The sequence below is a fragment of the Homalodisca vitripennis genome, chromosome 3 (assembly GCF_021130785.1).
Source record: "Homalodisca vitripennis isolate AUS2020 chromosome 3, UT_GWSS_2.1, whole genome shotgun sequence".
NCBI classification, from domain to species: Eukaryota; Metazoa; Arthropoda; class Insecta; order Hemiptera; family Cicadellidae; genus Homalodisca; species Homalodisca vitripennis.
In genome coordinates, this window is record NC_060209.1 from 77,772,501 (window position 1) to 77,794,711 (window position 22,211).

Here is a 22,211-nt window from a genome sequence, read left to right on the forward strand (position 1 = left end):
ATCCGTATCCGGGGCTGTCGACTTGAAAGAGTTATGTTTATGTTTAAATTATTGTCTGGACTTTTAGACTACCTTGAAGCTCTTCGTAGAGTCTACTTCCACTACCATACTGTTTTCCGGTAGATCTCATATGACTAGCGAGTACGAGGTCAACAACACCCATGTGTGTCTCCCAATCCATGGAAATACATAGTACCTTAAGTTGACATTTTCGCTGGTGCAATATACAACTTCATAATGAGAGATAAAATGTTTTGGGAACAATGTAATAAATTAGGACGTCATATTGATGTTTGTATTTATTTGGTTATATTACATTTTATTGTTTTTATGGTTGTTTCTGTTTACTTTATTGGTGTTAGTTATTTCTTATTATCGCACTGTATTTCAAAATTTTGGTCTTTTTTATTTACCATAAAAATTAATTAATAACGTTAATAATATCATGTTTTAAATTTCATAACTTTACAAATTAGAAAATTTCAAGTGGAATAATAATTTTACATGGTTTTAAAATAGTACAGGTCATCCAAGGAAAGTTATGATAGGGTTATCATTTCTACCCGAACAGGTGATTCAATGCAGCGCCATGCCACACCGTTGGCATTGTAGTGCTACCTGAGGATGTGGGTTAACGCTGTGAAACTATGTCAAAATTTGCCTGCAGAACCGTTACCGACAGAATATGTAAGACTGTATTGACAACCTGTCAAAATTATCGTGGTAAAAAATCAATTGTGCAGGTACGCTGCAGTAGTATGTGAGCGAGCGGAGTAATGAGCGTGGTGTGGGGCTGCCGGTCGTGGCGATGTTATATAGTGGTCAACTCTGGAGACGTAGTCTAGTCAGTCTGGAGCCCAGGTCCACAGCGGCGGCATGGCGGCAAGCAAGGTACTCTTCAACACGTATTTCATGCAAAGCGATATTTATTTAAAATTTGTCATGTAATACTTTAAAAAATGTGTAATACTATCAACTACTTTAGCATGTTATATACAGTAAAATGGTGGATAATTTTAGACTGATATATGACCAGATTAATATATGGGTGTACAATTTTACTCACCCTAAAATTTTATATTAATAATTTGATATCTTCTAAATCTTATCGCTAAAATTATTTCCTTCATGTTACCTTTTTTTAATAAAACAACCTTTTACCACCACGATAGACCACTAAAAATGGGGAACTTCCATATTAATATATCAAGAACTTTTATATTCTATAAACATTCTAGATTACTAAAAGAATATTTATTTTTATTTAAGTTTAGTTTAGAGCCCGTATGTTTGTTACATAACAGTATGTTTCATATTGTCATTAATTTTCAGTATATTTTTATTTATTTTATAATAATTTTGAATTATAATATGTATAATTGAAGATTTGTAGTTCAATATTTATTTTAATGAATGTGAAATACAAAAATATTGAAAGTATATATAAATATTATTGACATAAATGTTGTACCACGTCGTTTTGACTTGGATTTATTATGTTCATCACCATCTTATAAAACAGCTTTTTTAAATTTATTTTTATAATTAAATCAGGTTTACTAATAATTTTTTTATTAATATGATAATTTCATACCTTTTGTATTTTTCAGACTATGTTAGTGATTATGTACAATTTAACATTAGTTTTAACAGATTTTTTACAAATATATGCAAATTAACACAAGGAATATAGGCGTTGAACCGAAGAAATTGTTCAGCATCCTTCAATCCGGATGTCCAACATTATTTCTGTGACGTTTTTTTTATTACCATTCAGCGGACGTAATGGACGGATTCACGTTTATTTAGTTATAAAACTAGTTCACCGTGTTTTTTTATAATTGCATTGCCTCAATATCTATAATCATATCTTTACAAGCTACGTTATAATGCTAGTAATATTAATTCCTAAAGACATAAACACTTATTTGGCATAGTAATTCGAGTATTTAATTTACATATAATAATTTATTTGCATTAATATTTAACCTATATATTTATCCTGGTTACTTTCAAAGTTTTGAGGCTCTGTGCTATGCTCTAGCTGTTAAAAACTAATATTTTTCAATAAATTTAAGAAAGTAAATGAAAAGATAAGGCAATAAAAATATCCTGTCTTCTTATAATCTTCTCATTAATATTGGCCTCAACCCTACGTAGAGATAAGTCTGCGTTACCCTATCCGAAAGGTCTCAGTTTTTACTTCGAGGAAGGTTATTATGAAATTTGCAAATGTGTTTGGTTGTTTTCTCCTTAAAAGTGTATATTAAACTATTACAACTCAACTTACTTAAAAAGAAAACCCTTAGAAAAAATTACAATCAATGACCTGTTGTAACGAGCTCCCTGATCTTAAAGGAGCCCAATTCATTGGTTGAGACCTTTAATTGAACATTTCAAGGCAATCAATCATTCTACTCTAGGCTTACACTCTTCTCGTTTCCCTTCCATCCTCGAGCCACTCTTATCTTAATATAAGAAGCTAGGTAGTATATTATTATATTAACCTATTATGCCCGAGTCTGAAGGGTGCCAAGCCTTCCAGAACCTCCGATAAAAAAAATACTAATAAGTGTTAAAATGTTTTAATATGTTCAAGTTATTCGCCAAAATACAAAATTATTAAACAATTTGACTAAATTACTAAAGTATATAGATATATTTAGTAATTCTCTAAGCTGCGACAGCTACATAACTTATGCATTTATGTTACTTATGAAATTATATATTTTGAAGCGTTGATTTGAGATGAAATAGACTTGCTAAGATCGGCTGGGTTTTAGCCAATGTGGCCAGCCTGAAGCTCAAGAATGGAGTCGTTAGTCACATTACCACAGGCTGGGCTCAAATGAGTATTTTAGCGCGCAAATATCGTCATGCCCCAAACGATATTCGAACCCGGGTCCCCAAGGTTATAAGCGGAGACGTTAAACACTCAGCTACTAGGAACCACACTAACGTAATATATGCCGGTCACGGCTACATCGGTAAGACGCTACAATGCCAGCTTCTAAGCTCCTCTCTTCACTGATTTCTGAACACAATTATTAGTATTCTTGGGATCGAAAGGGCTACTGTAAAGATACAGTGACACAATATCCACTACTTTAATACAGCCTCATAGAATAGCATCCTTCAGATTCGAGCTCAAAGCACTGGAGACTAACTCGCTCCATTACGTGGTACTTCAGTTTTTAGTATGAAAGTAAGGTTTATTTAGTATTTTCATATATACTAATTCTAAAAAATACACATAAAAACGAGAAACTAATAATGATATTGGATTTTTAATACATATTGATATTATTATTTGCCTCAAGATATATCTTAATGTTTAGTAATAGTGAAACTGTGTAAAACATTGCTTCTATGGATGACTATGGTATAAATAAAATGTGAAATAAGCAAATCATTGAACAGAAATAGTATTTTTCATTAGAGAATGATGTAAAGATATGATTATGGAACACAAAATAAATATGAAGACCGATGCGTAATCCTACGGAGTGGCTAAAAAGCTGTACTGTTTGTTTATATTTTCCACTAAGTAATCAAAATATTTAGAGCAGTTACTTTGTGATATTATTTGACTGGCTGAATGTTAACGAAGTCTTCACGATATCTCAAAAACGAACTGTCCTATATAGACTTCAATTTTGCATGAAATTCTTCATTTCTATATAAGAAACATCGATTTAGATTATTTTGTTTCTCACTTCATGGAATTTGGCTAGGTTAAGAGTATATTTTTTCATAGGCTTTATGGGTAAATATGATGCCAACAAGAACTAGCAGAATAAATAAATTTGTAAACAAGTTGAGTAAATATTTGACATTTTAACAAAAAAAAAATTCTAGACTGGAAAATCACTGTTAAATGTCGGAGGTAAGATTTATTTCAGCCCAATCTTACGTCGTAGTATCCTCACTATCTCACCGGAATTGATGTTACTTAATCACTGCTACGAAAACTAACTCAGTAAACAAACATATGAGTGTAAAGTGTGGCAATATATTGATAAATATCTGAAGACTTCAAATTTTTCATCAAATTTTATGTCAATATTGACAAGAATGGGTTCTACCATTTTTCACTCCCAACTATTGTGTTAGGCTGTGGATCATTGAACCATATCACTCAGTAGGCTGATACAATTTATCTTTTATCTGTAAGAAGGATGTAAAAATTTCTTTTCTGTTTGCCTGTCTACAGGACCTGAAATTACCTATAAACGTAATACTGTGCATGGGATCTCAGGGATGCTTGTTACGCGATATGTGGTGTGGCGCACTCCTACCTTGTGGATTTTAAACCTAAATTTTAAAAGGAAATAAAACTACCTATGTCATACTAGTAAGTCTGAAGTTTCATAATACGTGCGTTTGAAATAAATAAATCAAATGAACAACTGACAAATTTCAATGATAAATTTCACTTTTCAGACAGAAATAAAACAAAATTTCACATACATTATTAAGAATGATTAATTTATAATTTAATAATATAAGTTATAATTAATTATTAAGAATGATAAACTTAGCAGAAGATATATACTGTATTGGTGACCTTTGGCCGTATAATATGCACTCTAAATATATTGAAATATAATTTAATCTATCCAATCTAACCAAAGAATTTAAGGTTAATGTCTCGAATCCTGTGATCAAATTATGCTGCTGGTCTTTATACTGGTTGAATAGACACTAGGCTTAAAGGTTGCTAAATATATAAAAGGATAAGGCTGCCATATTTGTATTAATATCACTGTCTTTCGCACTAGGTAGTATTGCTGACCTGTCTACAGATTGCTCAGACACTTGCCATAAAGGTTGCTATATATATATATATATATATATATATATATATATATATATATATATATATATATATATATATAAAAGGATAAGGCTGCATATTTGTATTGCCATAAAGGTTGCTGAATATACTAAAGGATAAGGCTGCATATTTGTATTGCCATAAAGGTTGCTGAATATACTAAAGGATAAGGCTGCATGTTTGTATTAATATACTGTCTCTCCTACTAGGTGGTATTGCTGACCTGTCTACAGATTGCACAGACACTTGCCATAAAGGTTGCTATATATATATATATATATATATATATATATATATATATATATATATATATATATATATATATATATATATATAAAGGATAAGGCTGCATATTTGTATTGCCATAAAGGTTGCTGAATATACTAAAGGATAAGGCTGCATATTTGTATTAATATTACTGTCTCTCCTACTAGGTGGTATTGCTGGCCTGTCTACAGATTGCACAGACACTTGCCATAAAGGTTGCTATATATATAAAAGGATAAGGCTGCATATTTGTATTGCCATAAAGGTTGCTGAATATACTAAAGGATAAGGCTGCATATTTGTATTGCCATAAAGGTTGCTGAATATACTAAAGGATAAGGCTGCATGTTTGTATTAATACTGTCTCTCCTACTAGGTGGTATTGCTGACCTGTCTACAGATTGCACAGACACTTGCCATAAAGGTTGCTATATATATAAAAGGATAAGGCTGCATATTTGTATTAATATTACTGCCTCTCCTACTAGGTGGTATTGCTGGCCTGTGTACAGATTGCACAGACACTTGCCATAAATGTTGCTTAATATATTAAAGGATAAGGCTGCATATTTGTATTAATACTGTCTCTCCCACCAGGTGGTATTGCTGGCCTGTCTACAGATAGCACAGACACTTGCCATTAAGGTTGCTGACAATACAAAAGGATACAGCCGCATATTTGTTGGTAAAATAATTCTAATATTCACATTTCTATTAGTTTTTTACATAAGATATAAATTAGTGAAACATATTGGGAAAGCTGTAGTAGGAGTCTATGTTCGGAAAATGAGTAACCGGTACCAAAAACAAATTTCTCCAAATCAAACTAAATCGACTAATCATATCAACTAAATCGATTATGAATGGTTAAAACCGGAATATTTAACAACCTATCATCACTTGTATAACAACCTATCCTCCTATGTTCCTTCTTACAAATGGGGGACTTTCTTTTAAATTCTGTAAAAAATATACTGGAAACGAAGATGGAGGGCGTTCATGCTAATTATTTTATTCTCATAATATTAAACAGGTGTGTCTTATTTAATATTGTGCAGTAAATTTTATTTTAATGTAAACATAAAATATTTAAAATACACTTTTTTAAATTCGTAATGTTTTTACTTTCTCTCCGTAAAGCTATGGATTTTACCACACCCCCTCACTATTTTGAATGCATATTCGCCATATATTAAGTATATAGTGGTGTAAACAAATTAATGCACATGTTTTGAATAATTTATAATTATTTTTATGTAGATTAAAATGTAGTGCTAATTATGCTACCGTTACTTCCTAACTTCCAACGTATAAGTTGGGGAAATAATATTTAGAAAGTAATACGTAAAGTTGTGTTTATATTTTTACACTTGCTATTATTACTAACTAAGCCTTTACCTCACCTTTAGTTTAAGATTTATATTATATTTTGTATTGATCCTAAAGCCTGCACCTTTTTATGGCAAGTTAAGACGTACGTATTCAGTCAGGATCCATATCTGATACTGATTTTTTTCAAATATCCCGATTGAAAAGGGGAGGGGTTGACCCTTGATTGATTACAGAAGGCCCCAAGATTTACCCTTCGCCCTGATTACTCCACGTTCTCACGAAGGTGTCTGCCTCTTCATTTACGACCGGAATATATATTTTATGCTTGTACACAATAAAATTAGTTTTTTTATCAATAAAGAAATAGTTTATAATAAACGAACTAACCCTATAACATCATTTCCATTTGTATAATACGAATATTTTTTTTTTTTTCAATGAAAATGTTAGCTGTAGTAACCCGATTAAATTCATCGATTGTCTTCATTATATTATTACATAATTATACTATAAAATCTTATAAACAAATTATTAAAAAGGTATTAATATTTTATTGAAAGCAAAATAAATATTGAAGAAAATTTAAGCTAGTTTCTGCGCATTGTGCCTATTCTTTTAGTTTGAATCGTTTTGTACTGCCCTGGCTTTATTCGATTGTTCACCCGATTGTTTTCAAAACAAAAATACTTTACATACTCTAAAGATAATTGTTCTGTATAAGTTTATTTCATCTCTCCATTATACTGCACGTATTGATATGTTTTGTTGAACGCTAGCGAAGCCTATTGTGGGGCTTTAAAAGCTTATTTTCTGTCACGATAGGTTGATAACAAACTAACATATAGACTCAAAATTCGTAAGAAGCTTCATTTATGTACATACAAATCAAGTTTGATGATAGTCATGTCACTCCATGGGATTCGGCTGAGTGTTTCTAAATATTTGTATATTAGTCATATGGTTAACCATGATGCCAACAGATAAATCATTGAATAAAGAAATTTAAGCAATCGTACGGCATTGAAGTATGTGATATAATTTATATACATAAAACAAGTCGCGTTAGTTACTCTATTTGTAACTCAAAAAATACTGTTCCGATGATAATGATCTCTGATTTTTTCGATTCTTCTCCGCCCCAAATAGCAGAATAACTATAAAAAATACAGTAAAAGTTCAAGTAAGTAGAAAAATAACAAGATAGATTTATAATAGTATAGATTTAAATTATGGTATAAACATTATTTTAGGACCTTACAACCATGTGCTGAATTAAGGTAAACACTGTTTGCAATTTGTTTAAATATATGGTATTTAAAGCATAGAGTAAACGTGATAGAAACATCACTTTTAATTTCAACCTTTTCTGCAACAACTGTTGAGCACAGGGTAAGAAATGTATATATATTTATATATATCAATGATCAGGGAACAAGGGAAAATCGACCATGGAACAAAAACACTAATACGGAAATAACTAAAATGGCCATAATATACACTTTTTTACATATTTTCTTGATCCAACATTGTTTGCCGTAACTTAACAAACAAACACTGCTGAGACATACGGTGTTGAATGACTTCCCTCTAAATGGTCCCGGGAAAGACAAAGTGAACAGTTCGAAGGCTGACAGCACTTTGAAACAAGAGCTGCTTTATTGGATTCACATCATGTATCACTTTACTGCGGCCAGTCGTGCGTAGCTTTATTTCTCCCTAAGCCTTCTAGATTTCAAGGTCAATCGTAATTGTATTCGTCCATTAAGTCCTAGCCTTCTCTTACAAAAGGAAGTACAGAAATTTCAATAATTACTCGATATTCTCTTAAAACTATGCAGATCTGAAATAAATAAAATAAATAAATACATAAACAATTTCTTATTTCCAAAATACTAATGAAACACTCCATAAAAAACATTTTTAAACGATTTTATATTGTTTTTATAAATATATTACATGCAGGTAAAATTAAAACCGTTATTATCACTGGAACATACAGTAAATTAATGTTTTATCGTAATTGGGTAAATTTACGTAAAAAGCCGTAAATCGGGTTTTTTATTATAACAAGGAGAAGTGACAATTTAGGTATATTTATTATTTTAAATGCAGGAATATTTTATGGCAGTACTAATTGATATAAAAGATTGCGTGAAAACTATGTTATCGAGTGCTAATCCAGGATAGCTAATAAAAGCTATAACAATCTGAGAAACTTGAAACTAAAATGTATTTTTATATTATTCGTGACCTTACAATTTAAACTTCTCAAAACAAGGTGGTCCTGATATTTCGTTATAGACCAACCAAATAATTCTACCGTGCCTTTCGAAAAATGAGAAAAATGAGTTTTTACAGATATCAGAAATTCCAAAATCTGAGAACTTTCAGAGCTCAGAGAGTCCCAGAGAATGGACCTTCTAAAGACGTGGAAATAATCAGTGGTGAAGAGTTATAAAAGCAAAAACCTTGTAGAGACCGAAGATTTCAAAGGGCATGCAAAGTCATGTGAAATATACCCGAAGGTTCTTGGTTACTGCACGGGAGTTACTCAATGCAGTGGGTACCAATGTCAAAGGGGTGCGAAAGGTTTAATAGATGTTTCATGGGCAACGTGATTGAAAAAGCTTCAAAAGTCATAATAAACTCTGCAATCGGGGATCCAATAATTATGTTGGTAACAGATGCGGAAGAGATTAAAATTCCTGTTGAACCAATATCTCTAACATGTTGTTTTTCCAATAGTTTCTATATGTTTTACGGAAAATAGCTACCACAAATAGGTCAGTTGATAAACTATTTACATCCTAAACAAATCCAAAAACAAATCTTACATCAGATGCTAGTCATATGTGTAATTTTTGGGAAAGTATGCTCAAACTCACCAAAAATACAAATTAATAATCAAAAATCAACTTTTGTGACAAATTACTTACCTTTATACTGCCACTCGATTACTTTTAAATATTATGATATCAGTGTTGGTCTGATAATGAAATGATGTCTAACAAGGTTTTTAATTGACAACTGTTTATGTATTTTCGGTTGATAAATATTGAGCAATCAATAGATAGTTAATTAATAACATATTAGGAAGAATTATAAAGAACTCCATCAACTTGTAAAAAGTGATATTTTATTCTGACAAACAGTTTTATTTTTTGTTTACTCCACATGAGTAACAAGAGAAACTAAATTTTAAAGTAGAGCGGATATTTTTCTTTGAAACTTCTGTAGGAAACCTGCACATCATTAAGTTTCAAGAGTTCGATCTTAAGCTCGATAATATTGGAAGATCTACAGTACTCTGCAAAGTCGACGACATTGGAAAGTCGTTTACACCGGGGTGTTTGCCTTCCTGTGTGAGCTTTAGGAGCGTATACCTTCAGCTCGTTGTATACAGTCGATCAATTGACTGATTTTCTTTATCACCTACTCACTCTGTAGGTTCTGTACCTGCTCTTCGTTACCATTACAGTATACGTAACGATGAAAATTTGGTGTAATTTGCTATGTTTGAAATGAAATAACTGAACATTTTATTTATTTTAATTACATTCAGAGGTGAATTCAAAGAACGAAAAAGGAAAATATTTTGTTTATAAATATTACCTTAATACTAAGGATTGTAAGAATCCATAAAAAATCTTAAAAATGTGTACGCTCAACCCATAAAATCTCAGATTTAAAATTGAGAACAGCACAACCTGTTTAAATACCATAAATCTGGTGTGTCCATTTTAAGTTTTTGCAGATTAAAATGCATACACTACTTCGTTTAAACAAATGATATACTAGCGAGTTCAACACTTAAAAGCCCAGATTGTACAGTGGAAGTACCACATCCTATATAAATACTGTGTCCAAGTAGCTTGACTAGGCTACTACGGGTACAGACAATAAACTACCCAGTTCAAATTATCATTGTACAAAGATTTTTATCTAGTTAACCAACACAAAAGACGATTTAAGGTTCCTGTTATGTACAAAAACAGTAAAATTTTGTTTAGATGAAAACTTACTTTAATTTCGTTATCAAGTAAAAAGTACGTTTGGCCATAACTGCATCGCTGGTAGTAAGAAATATTTTAATATTTTTAAAATAAATAAGTAAAAAAGTTTAATTTTTACAAGGAAAATCATTCACGTAAAATAGTTACAATTAAGTTCTTCTTGCAAATAGTTTTTCAAATTATTAACCACTTATTAAAGATTAAATATAAGTAGGTTTTAAACAGGTTAATTCGGCGAAACTGGTGAACAATAAAAGGACTTTGCCATGGTGTTTGGGAGTAATGCCTGCGACAAGACAATAGGAAACTGACCAGTCCTGCGAAGTAACTGTGAGAATAACAGTTGCAGTGCGGAAAATCGACGAGAGTGGCTGGGTGAAAGTAGACAGGGAAATGAGCCGTTAAACCCCAAGGTGCTAGGAACTCGATAAACTAAAAATAATGGACAGTTTCCTATGGATTTGCAAGTAGGTGAGATTCACATACGATTTTTTTATCAACCGGATCATTTTTAATTAGTCTGAAAGGTATTTTATGCTTTAATAATTTAGTTTTTACGCATTACTGAATCGAAAGGATCTTGAGTTTTGAATGGGTCCTAATGTTTATGTGAATTTTTAATCCTAATCTTTCATTTTTAAATATATTTTTTCCACTTCAATATCTTGTCCTCTACATTTAATAAAGTGTTCATTCAGTATTTTACGCTCTTCATGGTAATAAATAATATCCACTGGATATTCATACGGTATTCATGGAGCGACCGGCGTTTTTTGTCCTTCATACGTTTTTCGAACTCAGCCTTTTCGAAGTCCTGGTCTAGTATTTATTTTTAACTGTTATAAGCATCGGTGACAAAGATAATAAAAATGAAAAATTACTAAATTTGCGAATGTAGTACAAAAAGTTGCTCTGATTTGGTTAAATAAAGATAATCCAAAAGTGTCATATTTTAATTACATTTATATAATAACAGAACTAAAATTCTAACTATCAAGTAATTTTTGGGTCATGTACCATAATCGTCTTACATGGTGTAATATAAGTCATTATGACGATTTCTTTTTTTTTTTGATATAAATCAATAAAAACGTCATCAATTGATAACCTCTATGATTAAAGCACATTTTGGACTTGTTTGTCAAGTAAATGGATACACAATTAAATCATTGGTAGTTGAAAGTGATTTCCACACAGACGGCGATATCCAATGTCGATCAATCATGCAGCCACATTATAGATGGACGGTTATTGATGACTTGCAATCTCAGGCAGTTGGAATTTTTCAAAAATATACGCGATCTACGAAAACTTTTTTGAGAGGTTTTTACGATAAACACAATTTTTTGTTTGACAGTATTTTGCTTCTGCGATTCCTATGGGCAAACCTACTTACAAATGCAACCAAATGCTCTACCATGCCTGTTCCAGGTGAATACCAGTTATGTCGTACAATCCGGTACTTTCATAAGCTCTCTCCTATTTATCTTATAAATAGTGGGCGTATTTTGTTTCAGCAACTTATTTAATCACTATGTAAAGTCGCTATTAAAAATTTGTAGAGTAAAATTTAACACGTCATAAATGAAATAATTAATCATTTGATAGTCTGAAATATTTCATGCGTATAACTCTCAAATAAACATCAGGAACCGACCCTTAGCCTTTCTGCGTAAAACACAGTGGCAATATCGTAACCAATGAAGTTCATATGAGGTGCGATTATTGCTTATTGAAAACTTAAACATTAGTACTTACCGAAATATCTTCCAAATACTTTGATACATCTCTTATTATTTTTGATCATTTTAATATGATTCCAGGGAAGCTAAAACTGTTAACTTCTTCTCTTATAAAAAATATACGTGATTAATTATTTTGTAATTTTAAACTGCTAATTTTACTCACAAAATATACCCTCGAGATCGTATATTACAATATTTATTAGTATTAAAATGCTTAAACTGACATTATATTATGTCACATGATAGACACTTTAGCTGGCGATGGAGGTGGGCTTTTCTATCGATTCTGAATGTCAAAGTAATATTTTTATCACTATATCTAAATGTAAAACCAATATTGTCCAATATGCTGAGTCCATAAAGCCTTCTTCAAAACAAGCTTTCACAATCTTCTTGCATCTCTGTGGAAATTCATCTTCAGACTAAGAATATTACAATGGAACTAGCAGACTGGTTTAGCATCAGCTACCCACAGAACAGCTCTATCCCCCTTATAGTAGGATATGCATTACTGCCTTGATATTTTGGTCTCTTCACTTCAAAACTAAAATGTCTCAAGATATTAATTCCGTTAGGAATATTTCGAAGTGAGAAAAACTGAAAGAGTTAAGATTACTATACTAGTTGCACAATCCTTAGAACTAAGAAAGAGGTTGAAATTGTGTGTTTTATAGAAAGTAAAAGTAACTTAGTTTTTAAAGAGAAAAGAATAACGACAATTGTGGAGCTACAATGGAGAGAGAAAGGGAGAGCACAAGCAAGACGCCTAGGAATGCCATTACTGTAAGAAACGTTCCAAATGCCCAATAGAATAGTTGGGAGTTCACCCATTAGAGAGATTGTTGCTATATTTTCTTGAAATAAATCTTAAGTAGGTTATATTTCAAACAGAGATCCATCTTACGTAATGTTTTCCAACACGTATTACGGCAAAAGCCCATGGACATGGAAGAAGACCAATTTCAGTTAGTTTGCAAAACCAATATAGCTTGACCCAAATAAAACAGATTGGCACATATGAAGACTTTGAAAAACAAAACGATGAAAATAAAATATTTTATTTTGTTAGTCAACACTTCATACTGAGTGGAAATAGGTTTAAAACACACGTATATTCAAAACCATATTTTTTTAAATATGATAATTGTAATGATCGGTAGTGTAATAGGGCAATTAGAAGTTAAATTTAAAATGTGTTCATGATACTTGAGTTAAACTTCCATTGATGAGTAATGTTACTGGATATTATTGAGTAGATATGTGTTATAGAGTCTCGCTTGTATATAGTTTGGTATTTCTATACTTATAATAGTTTTGTAACGTTGTAACGTGAATTTGGAAAAACGAATAATTCTATTACATCGGTATAGTTTATGAAATAACATCTCTAATGTGCCTTTACGGTTCGTAATACGAGGTCATCAATCCTTAAAATAATACTTTATATTAAGATTGTTCAATCATTCCATCCTATTTACGATAAAATTATATACAATAATAAACCTTTTTAACACAGATACATGATGATGTACTTGATAATGAATTCATAGAATTTTAAATGTACATCTTACGAAATAAAAAATATATCAAAAGTGTTAAAAAGGTTTATTATAGTATATATTTTTATCACACACTTTTTGAGGCTGCATCTCTAATATTTACGATATGTATATCGTAACACACTGTAACACTGTATCCATAATCTTACAAAATTGTTTTACATCCATTAACCATTGAAATATCATCACTGGGTATAGTAAATTGAAAAGCCAATACTGGCAGAGTTGGCGTATGTGGGAGTATGACAACTGTGGACGATTTGTCACTTTAACCGGTCACGTACCTTATGTTTCCCCGATCCAGCCGTGACTGGGATTTCATCAGTTTCTCACCATGGGAACTCTTTCTTAGCCAATCATCTGGTGACATTAGTTCTCCGCTTGTCCTTGAGCGACTGAGCAATCTCGGATTTCCTAATCTGGTTCACTTGAAAACCGCCTTAAAAATTGGCGACTAACTTTATAATAATGATTCAAGACTAAAGCCGTTTATTTAGTTGAACTTAAAAGTTTTTTTTCATTTTGTATGTAACGTCTATTTACTGAAATATACGCATACAAGGAAAACTTATAGAACCGCCATAAAAATATGTTTAAGATCTTTAACACAAACTATATATTTAATCATTAAGACTATATTACTTACAGATATCGTCGTTTAGATAAAATTAAATATGTTTTAGACATGATTCCACTCAAGCATTTCATCATTAGATTGTTCGTCATATTTAGTCTTAATAAAACAGAGGGTGAAAATATATCACTGTACAAAACACAAAAATAAATAAAAGCACACGAAACTTCTAATAAATAAACAGCACGAAAAATAATTTTTAACAAACTTAGTGACTGGCCTGTCGACGCAAAAAAACTAAAGTAAAGCAACGACGGCGGTACCGCAAATAATCTAGTCTGTGTTATTTCCCACAGCTCAATGCCTATAATCTTGGATGATAATAAACAAAAGGATAAACATTTTTATCGTTTGGGAAATCAGTAAGAACAAAATGTCATACGAAATCAGTTTACAATATTTAGTTATACCCATCATACGAAATTGAACTGAATCTGAAATTCATGCTTTGTACTATTAATCTCTTATTTCTTTAGCAAGGTAAGATTTTTTAAACTTCGGTTTCTTCATGTTGTTCTATAATTTATAAAAAAGCCTTCTTTCATTGTACGACACTATAAAACCCTTTCTGATTCTGAAGAATAAATAATCACAAGTTTACTTTTATTTGACAATCGATCATGAGAAAACAAAGCCGCATCTTGGACTAGAAGTTTCAAGGTGTCCCAACGTCCAAATACTAAACTTTTAGTTTAAGACTAAAGTGAATGTACTTTAATTATTCTGAATAATTTTAGGTAGTGCTGTTTTCCTTCCTTGTATTATTTCACAGAACTTGCAGTGTATCAAAGTAGGTTTGATTACGTTCTTGTTAATTCGTACGATACGGACATAAGTGCCATGATCATACAGCCATTAGTTAGTATAGGACCAGAAGACAATTTCAACTGTATAAGGACACAACGTGATTCTTTTTATAACGGTACATGCATTTATTAGGATATATATCAAACGTCAGCCTCGCTAGATTTGGTGTACGTAAAACTGGGAGAGTATTGAATGGGTTGAAAAACAAGCATTATATTTTTTCTTCCTTGATAGGCTTTAAACTATAATCTATAAACACATTAATAACATTAATATTAATCATTCCGACAGGCAACTAGATAAAAAGATTGAAAGTCACCAATTTAATAGGCTTTATATAGTTAGCTGACTCTGCTTTAACATTTACTTTTGTGTCTGACGTTTGGTGTTAAGTTTTTATTAATAAGAAAAATATGATCTGAGAAAAAACTGTGTATCTTTTTTACCCCTTTGATACCCAACTCTCTCCCCGCGCCCATTTCGCCTCACCAAAATTAGATACCATCGATTACTTTCTTATAAAAAATTTCTCTTTCGATTTTAATAAAAACCATTTTCAGTGCTTACAAAATGCAATTTGACTCTAGGCTCGTGGACTTATATGATCACTTACCTTAAATAGTGTATTGAACATTTGTTGGCAAAGAAGTAGTCGAAAAAGTACTGCCAATATTTGATATATTCTGAGTCCTCCTAAATCTTGAATTGTTCACACAATGCGGCAGGGGCGGTGGCGTGACTGGCTGCATGTGACAGCTCAACACGTCCTGCACGTCCTGGCCATTGTACCCGTGACTGAGGCGGCTTATTGGAGGCGAACTTCCCAAAGGGGAAAAAACTTGTCACTTTCCCGCCATTATGCAAGTCCATTCCCATTGTCGACACCGGTTATCGGTTATCGCTCTGATACTCGGTGAGCAGTATGGAATATTATGCCACTGTCAACTCATATTGCGTAAAGATTTATTGTGTCTGACCTACTTTGTTTACATAAGGATAGTTCATCGATTCCTGCTTAGCCTTTCTTCGTAATCGACAGTAAAATCGTGAATTTTCTTTTTGAATTTGACTCACATTAAATAAGGTTTCCCGTTTTAATGTTCAATGATCCCTTTTAGAATATATCTTTCACAAATGTTACTTAGTGTAACGGAGTGCAAATTATAAGAATATAACAAGCATACTACAATTAATTATTATACAATTTTAACAAGCAAAATCTACAATAAACTCTGATTAAGAATTCCTAATAGCTTCAAACTTGCAGTTTGTTTATAATATTTTGGGGTATTGTGATCACAGTTCAACAATGAAAAGTTTTAATCAGCTGATTAGATCAGATAAGACAGCTCATAGTTGTGGCTCATTGCGAGTGCTGGCTCACGATGATGGATTACATTGATTAGTACTCGTAATTTAAAGAGATTTCTTCTTTTATTATTAACTTATCTTCTTATACTAGAAGATATCGTTAGATTTTAAATCACATTGTTTAGACAATGAATAACAAAATTTGCTTTATTTGGGGGTTAGCCCAAAATAAAGCAACTTTAACTGTTTTATCATATTTACGCTTAATGTTTTTCAAAGGCCACCATTATGAAGATAAAGCTTTTATAACATTTTTTTTCTTCTGAAAATATTTGAGTCTTAATATTATAAACTAAATTTCAAATTATTAAAACAAGCAGTTTTCAAATTAAAAACTATTAAAAAATATAAATTACGACTTTTCGCGTAATTATTGAGGTGTTTAAAGTTTGAATATGATTTGTTTTGTACGGTTCATGAATAATACCTGAAACCTTTTATAGAGACTTCTAGAAGAGCCTATATATCAGGATAAAACTGAGTACTATGATGGATTGAAACCCACCATTCATATCTGCCTTCATTCAAATTCAAGACGATTTTACTCAATCATTAAAACCTACTTCATATGTGTATATTAAAACCAAACGTTGCTGATTGGCTGACAAAGGCTATCACTTGAAGTGCTGGTAAACTTTAACTTCTTTCTGTCCGTATTATTTCTTGAAAACGAACTGACCTATATGCTTTAAATTGTATTTGAAACTTCATTTCTCTATCTACAACACTGAGTTCGATAATAGGTCATGTTACTCCATGGGTTTTTGCTGAGGATTAGCGAACATTTTAATATTGGTCTTATAGCACACAGACTTTAAATTGTACATGAGGCTTCACTTCCATATAAGGAACATTGAGTTCGATGAGGGTGTAAGTTACTTCTCCGGATTTTTTTTTCTTATGCATAACCATAACAATAACGAGAAAATGTAACAAATAAATGTGTAACCAAACTCAATACACGCATTAAAGATTCAAACATATCAAATATTAACACGTGTACCTAATACATACAAAAATCATTTAATGTGCCTTGGGAATTAAATTTAAATTGTTTAAACACCGATATAGAATCAAATAAAATTACAGAAAATACGAATGTATCGTGTGGAAAGATATCTCAAAAATGATTAAATATAGACTTTAAAATGTTGCATAATATTTAACTTTTACCATAGTGAGTTCTACTATGCGTAATTTTCGTGTTAATTTGTTCTGTCTGTCTATCTATTCACAGACATCTAGAAAATGAAATCTGCTATAGATGTGATGAATATTTACAAACTCTGAGAAGTCTGTATATGACACGTGGTATGGTGTGCTGCCTTTTATATTCTGTACTGTGTAGTATATAAGATAAGAGACTCCAACTTATATAAAACTTCTATGTTGGGTAAAAAAGGATACAAAAGGATCACAACACGTTTCTCTCGTAATACCGGTCTTTTATCCTGGGTTCGCGCTTATCTCATTTCCCTCTTCTCAAAGGTCCTGTCAGAGCCAATACATAAAAATTCAGTAGATATATTTCTTCAATAGCCTTTCATATTTAATACCTAAGTATTTTATTTTCATTTTTTTATATAATAAATGATAACACAACTTAGTAAATTAGAATATATATATATATATATATATATATATATATATTATATTATTATTATTATTAAACAGTGTTCTCTATTAGTATGTCCCATTTATTTACTTTATCTTTGTAACAGAATGCTAATTTTTAGGCACAGACTGTATAAGTACTCGTAGTTCTTCCGGCTCAGTCGGAAGAATTAATAGATTTTTTTACAGATAAAATATTATTAATTTATTTTTTATGGTATTTAAATGCAATCATTATATCAAAATCTGTTATAAAATATAAACAAATTTTACATTATTATAAATTTTGGTAATTATGTAATCATTACAAGACAATTGTATAAGACACCATTGTATTTTTGCCTTATGTCTATAAGTAATGGTCGCCATATTGGAATGAAATGAAATCAGTTTTGGTACTAAGATGGAACTTTTTTCCGATATTCTTTCGGAGAAGAAGCTCAAAACAAATTCTTTTCATCGATTTGATATGAGTAACCTAAAATACAAAATTAAGTGTAATTTTGGTTGAAGAGGAATCCTCATTGTCTCATCAAGTGCATAATGTACAGTAAGGTTAGGTTGAGCAAGGTACAGTGTTTTAGATAAGCAGAAGGTTAATTATAGTTTAACTCAACATTCACATTGGATTAACTCTTCCCACCATAGCTTTATTATGTTTAAAAGACTCGGTTGCTCCTCCGTACTTTGGGATGGTGCATAAAACATTGTAGTGCACTCAATTGTGCAATTGCAATAAATCAATTTTTAGTACAATCTCGTTTTTGACGCTGTCTAATTTATTTTTTTATGGGAATTCATTATTTGGCAAAATACATTGAGAAAGATTTATTTTGATCACATACGCAAGAATGTTTACTATGATGGTTCATGTTCAACCATAAAATTTTGCTGATCGTCATTAAAGTTTATAACTCAGTAGACTGTCACAGTTTCTCATCTTCCTGGCTTAGGTGATATAAATATTTCTTTATTATTGTTCGTAGCAACTCTCGAAACAAATTACCCATAGAAATGAAAGTTTTCATCCAATCTCAGTGAAGCCACTTTCGCAACACATGGTTTGGCTGTTATACGGTCAGTTTTAATTATCTTAAAATAGAAAAAATATAATCTCAGAAAAAAATATTGTTTCATATTTTTAATTATTTTGATATACTTCCATTTCACAAAACGTGGTGTGAACTATTTCCTTCTTACGAAAATATCCCTGTCGATTTAAAGAAAATTAAGTTTGTGTGGTTATAAAGTACAAATTGGCTCTCGGCCCCTAGGCTATGAACAACATCTACATTTAGATTTTTAAACTTCATCACGTAAAACTCAGTTAGTGTATTCCATACCTTTGATAAACTCCCCACAATCCAATCAATGACCACACATACTCTCTCGCTTCGATAAAGAAGTTATTTGATAGTATTTTCTTGAACATTTTTGGCTTGTTCCCTAAACAAGTGTGATTCTAAAATCACAAAAAATATTTTAAGGTGATTTTTTCATATCCCCCAAAAAAGATTTAAGACATTTCTGGTATTCTTAATTTAAGGTTAATTCTTTTGGACATCATTTATTTGGACCCCTGTAAATCTGTAGCAAACAACTTTTCCCGTCTAACCATTCAGCCTGCATCGGGTAACCTGGTACAGCAGCACTGTGAAGCCTATTACAACAGCATGGGTTCTGTGGGTTTGTATTTTTATCATTATCGCCTCAGAGCATGATAACGAGATCGGACATAGTCATTCATCTGTTATTTTTTCAATTTTTTGTTCTTTAATAATTGAATGTACAGAACTGATTCCAAAGGAAGTGAACTTAACCCTATCTAACAACGACTCTACCCTACCGTCTCTAGGGCCAACCTCGCGAGATGTGTTCTTTAATTTTTTTCCTCATCTTTGAGTTACCGGAAAAGAGGTTTAGGTTGGTCCCTACGTTATTAGCAAACCGTACGATCCACAAGTTTGTTCTAAGAATATGCTTTAGCTTATATGCCCACAAGATTATTTAGTACTTATCGAATTTTCAGCTGCTTTCCGTTGCCTTATTTGAATTTCTCCGTCTCGTGTTGATGTTGATGTATAATGTATAATGTGTATGATGTATAACTTATTTTAATAATCTATTATACATGATGCTTACAATCATCAACAACCGAGCAACGAAAGTAATAGGAGGATTGTGAAGAGAAAGCCACAATACATTTCCAAAAAGTTTCCTTCTTTTAAAGTTTATCACTAAAGATCAATAGTTTCAAAATATAACGAGTCTTCGGGTATTTCATTGTTAATGTTAAAAGAAACAAAACAACACATTTCGAGGATTGGACTTATCAAATGTTAAGAAAACTTAAGGAATAAGGTTAACTGTACACCGAAATTACAAACCATAAAAATCTATATTTAGCAGTCAACGCTAAAATCTTGATTAGAGCAAGCACCATCCATGTGACTGCATAACAAAGGCATTCGTATGGAGTTAGAACATATCTTTGACGGGCGGTTTTGTTGTACTGTCACCTACGACTAGGGTGAATTCATTGTCACATATGTGTGAATTAAAATTTTTTTATGTTTAACCTTATGTATCAAGATAATTTTTTATTCCAATTTTCAAAACGGTAACATTTTTTTGAATACTTTTTGTTCAGAGTTATATTCGGAATCCTGTAGACAACCAATCTTCTGTAGACCAATCATGGATATTAACTGACTTCATGAAATTTAAATACAAACTGAAACATCATTCATCTTATAATACACTACTCTGCTAAACTATAATGTACCTAGATAAATTTTAAATAAGGGCTATTTACTGAAATTTTCACTTTAAACTATTTAAACTGAAAACAAATATTTCAGAAATTCTACGTTTTTAATGAGTTTTTTTAAGTATGGATGAAAAGAGTTTATAATTGTAAAAATTTCAGTTGGCGTTAAGCAATGCAAACATTAAGAACAGCATTTGGTAATTAAATTTCATATATTTTCTTCTTATTTTTACAAAGTTTCAAACGGTGTAACTACTTAAGGCGATTTCAATCGAAGTTTCTTCGTGGTTGAAGATTTTCAATTTAAAGTCATAATCCTGTGATCAAATTGTATTATTGACTATGGATTTTTTGTAATGATAATATGATTTTGGTCATTGTTTGGACGAATAAAGATTGCACATATCTGAAATCCTGTTATCCTTTCACGGTAATAATCACTTAGGATGATTTACCTGATTGTAAAAAGTAGATAGTATATTTGTGATAACTTGTAAGTATTTCAAATATGTAATTAATTTAAGCACTTTTGCCACTAGGCACAGATAGAAATTACTGGATACGAAGTACATATGTAATGGCATCGTATCTATAGTGTATAATGAGTTATTCTCAGAGTGATATTTTCTTAATGATTTATGATATAAGAAAATAGACATTTTTTCTAACATTCTTCATAGGAAACCACTATTTTCTAAATAAAGAGTATGCCATTTTACCATGTCATATGTACTGTAAAAACGTATATTCTTATCTTCATTGTTTTCTCTGGCAATATTATGATTATTTTAAATTCTATTTAAAAGCCTACTACTTCCTTCGAATTATTATAAAAATATTAAAACATGTCTCCTGTCTTCTTAAACCATATATTAGTGATATTTTTAAAATGAAAAAATATAATTTCTACCAAAAGCCAATTGCGCCGTCTAAGCTACGTTCATACATCACATTAAAATTCCTGAAACATGTCTCAGAAGAATCTATTAATTTAACGAGATATTATATAACTTGTTCTTAACTAAATAACCCCCACTGAAAACGCGGAATGGTTGATTAGTATTAATAGATTTAGAATCCACCATGAAGTTTTTTTAGCCAACTAGTTATACAATATGCTTTACTATTTCATTGATGAGGTAACAGAGAATCTTGGAGATCTGAGAAACGTGAATTGGCAATTTCATGCACCAAGTTCCGTACTGTGTAAAACAGTTAATGGCTGTATTATATGGCCGCGCTCAGCCGAGACAGCTCTGCAG

The 22,211-nt window shown here is 31.3% G+C and overlaps 1 protein-coding gene and 1 non-coding gene across 2 annotated transcripts in view; both read left to right on the forward strand.

The window, feature by feature from the left end:
- Positions 1–846: 846 nt before the first annotated feature.
- The window catches only part of LOC124358662, a 42,334-nt gene continuing 20,969 nt past the window's right edge, over positions 847–22,211 (forward strand). Inside the window, exons 1-2 of the mRNA XM_046810966.1 lie at positions 847–891; positions 5,702–5,789. Of these exons, the coding sequence (XP_046666922.1) occupies positions 877–891; positions 5,702–5,789 (103 nt within the window). The 5' untranslated portion in view covers positions 847–876. The remainder of the gene's footprint in view (positions 892–5,701; positions 5,790–22,211) is intronic.
- Positions 12,121–12,265, forward strand: LOC124358791. Its single transcript, XR_006922075.1, has one exon. It is a non-coding gene; the product is annotated as a U4 spliceosomal RNA (small nuclear RNA).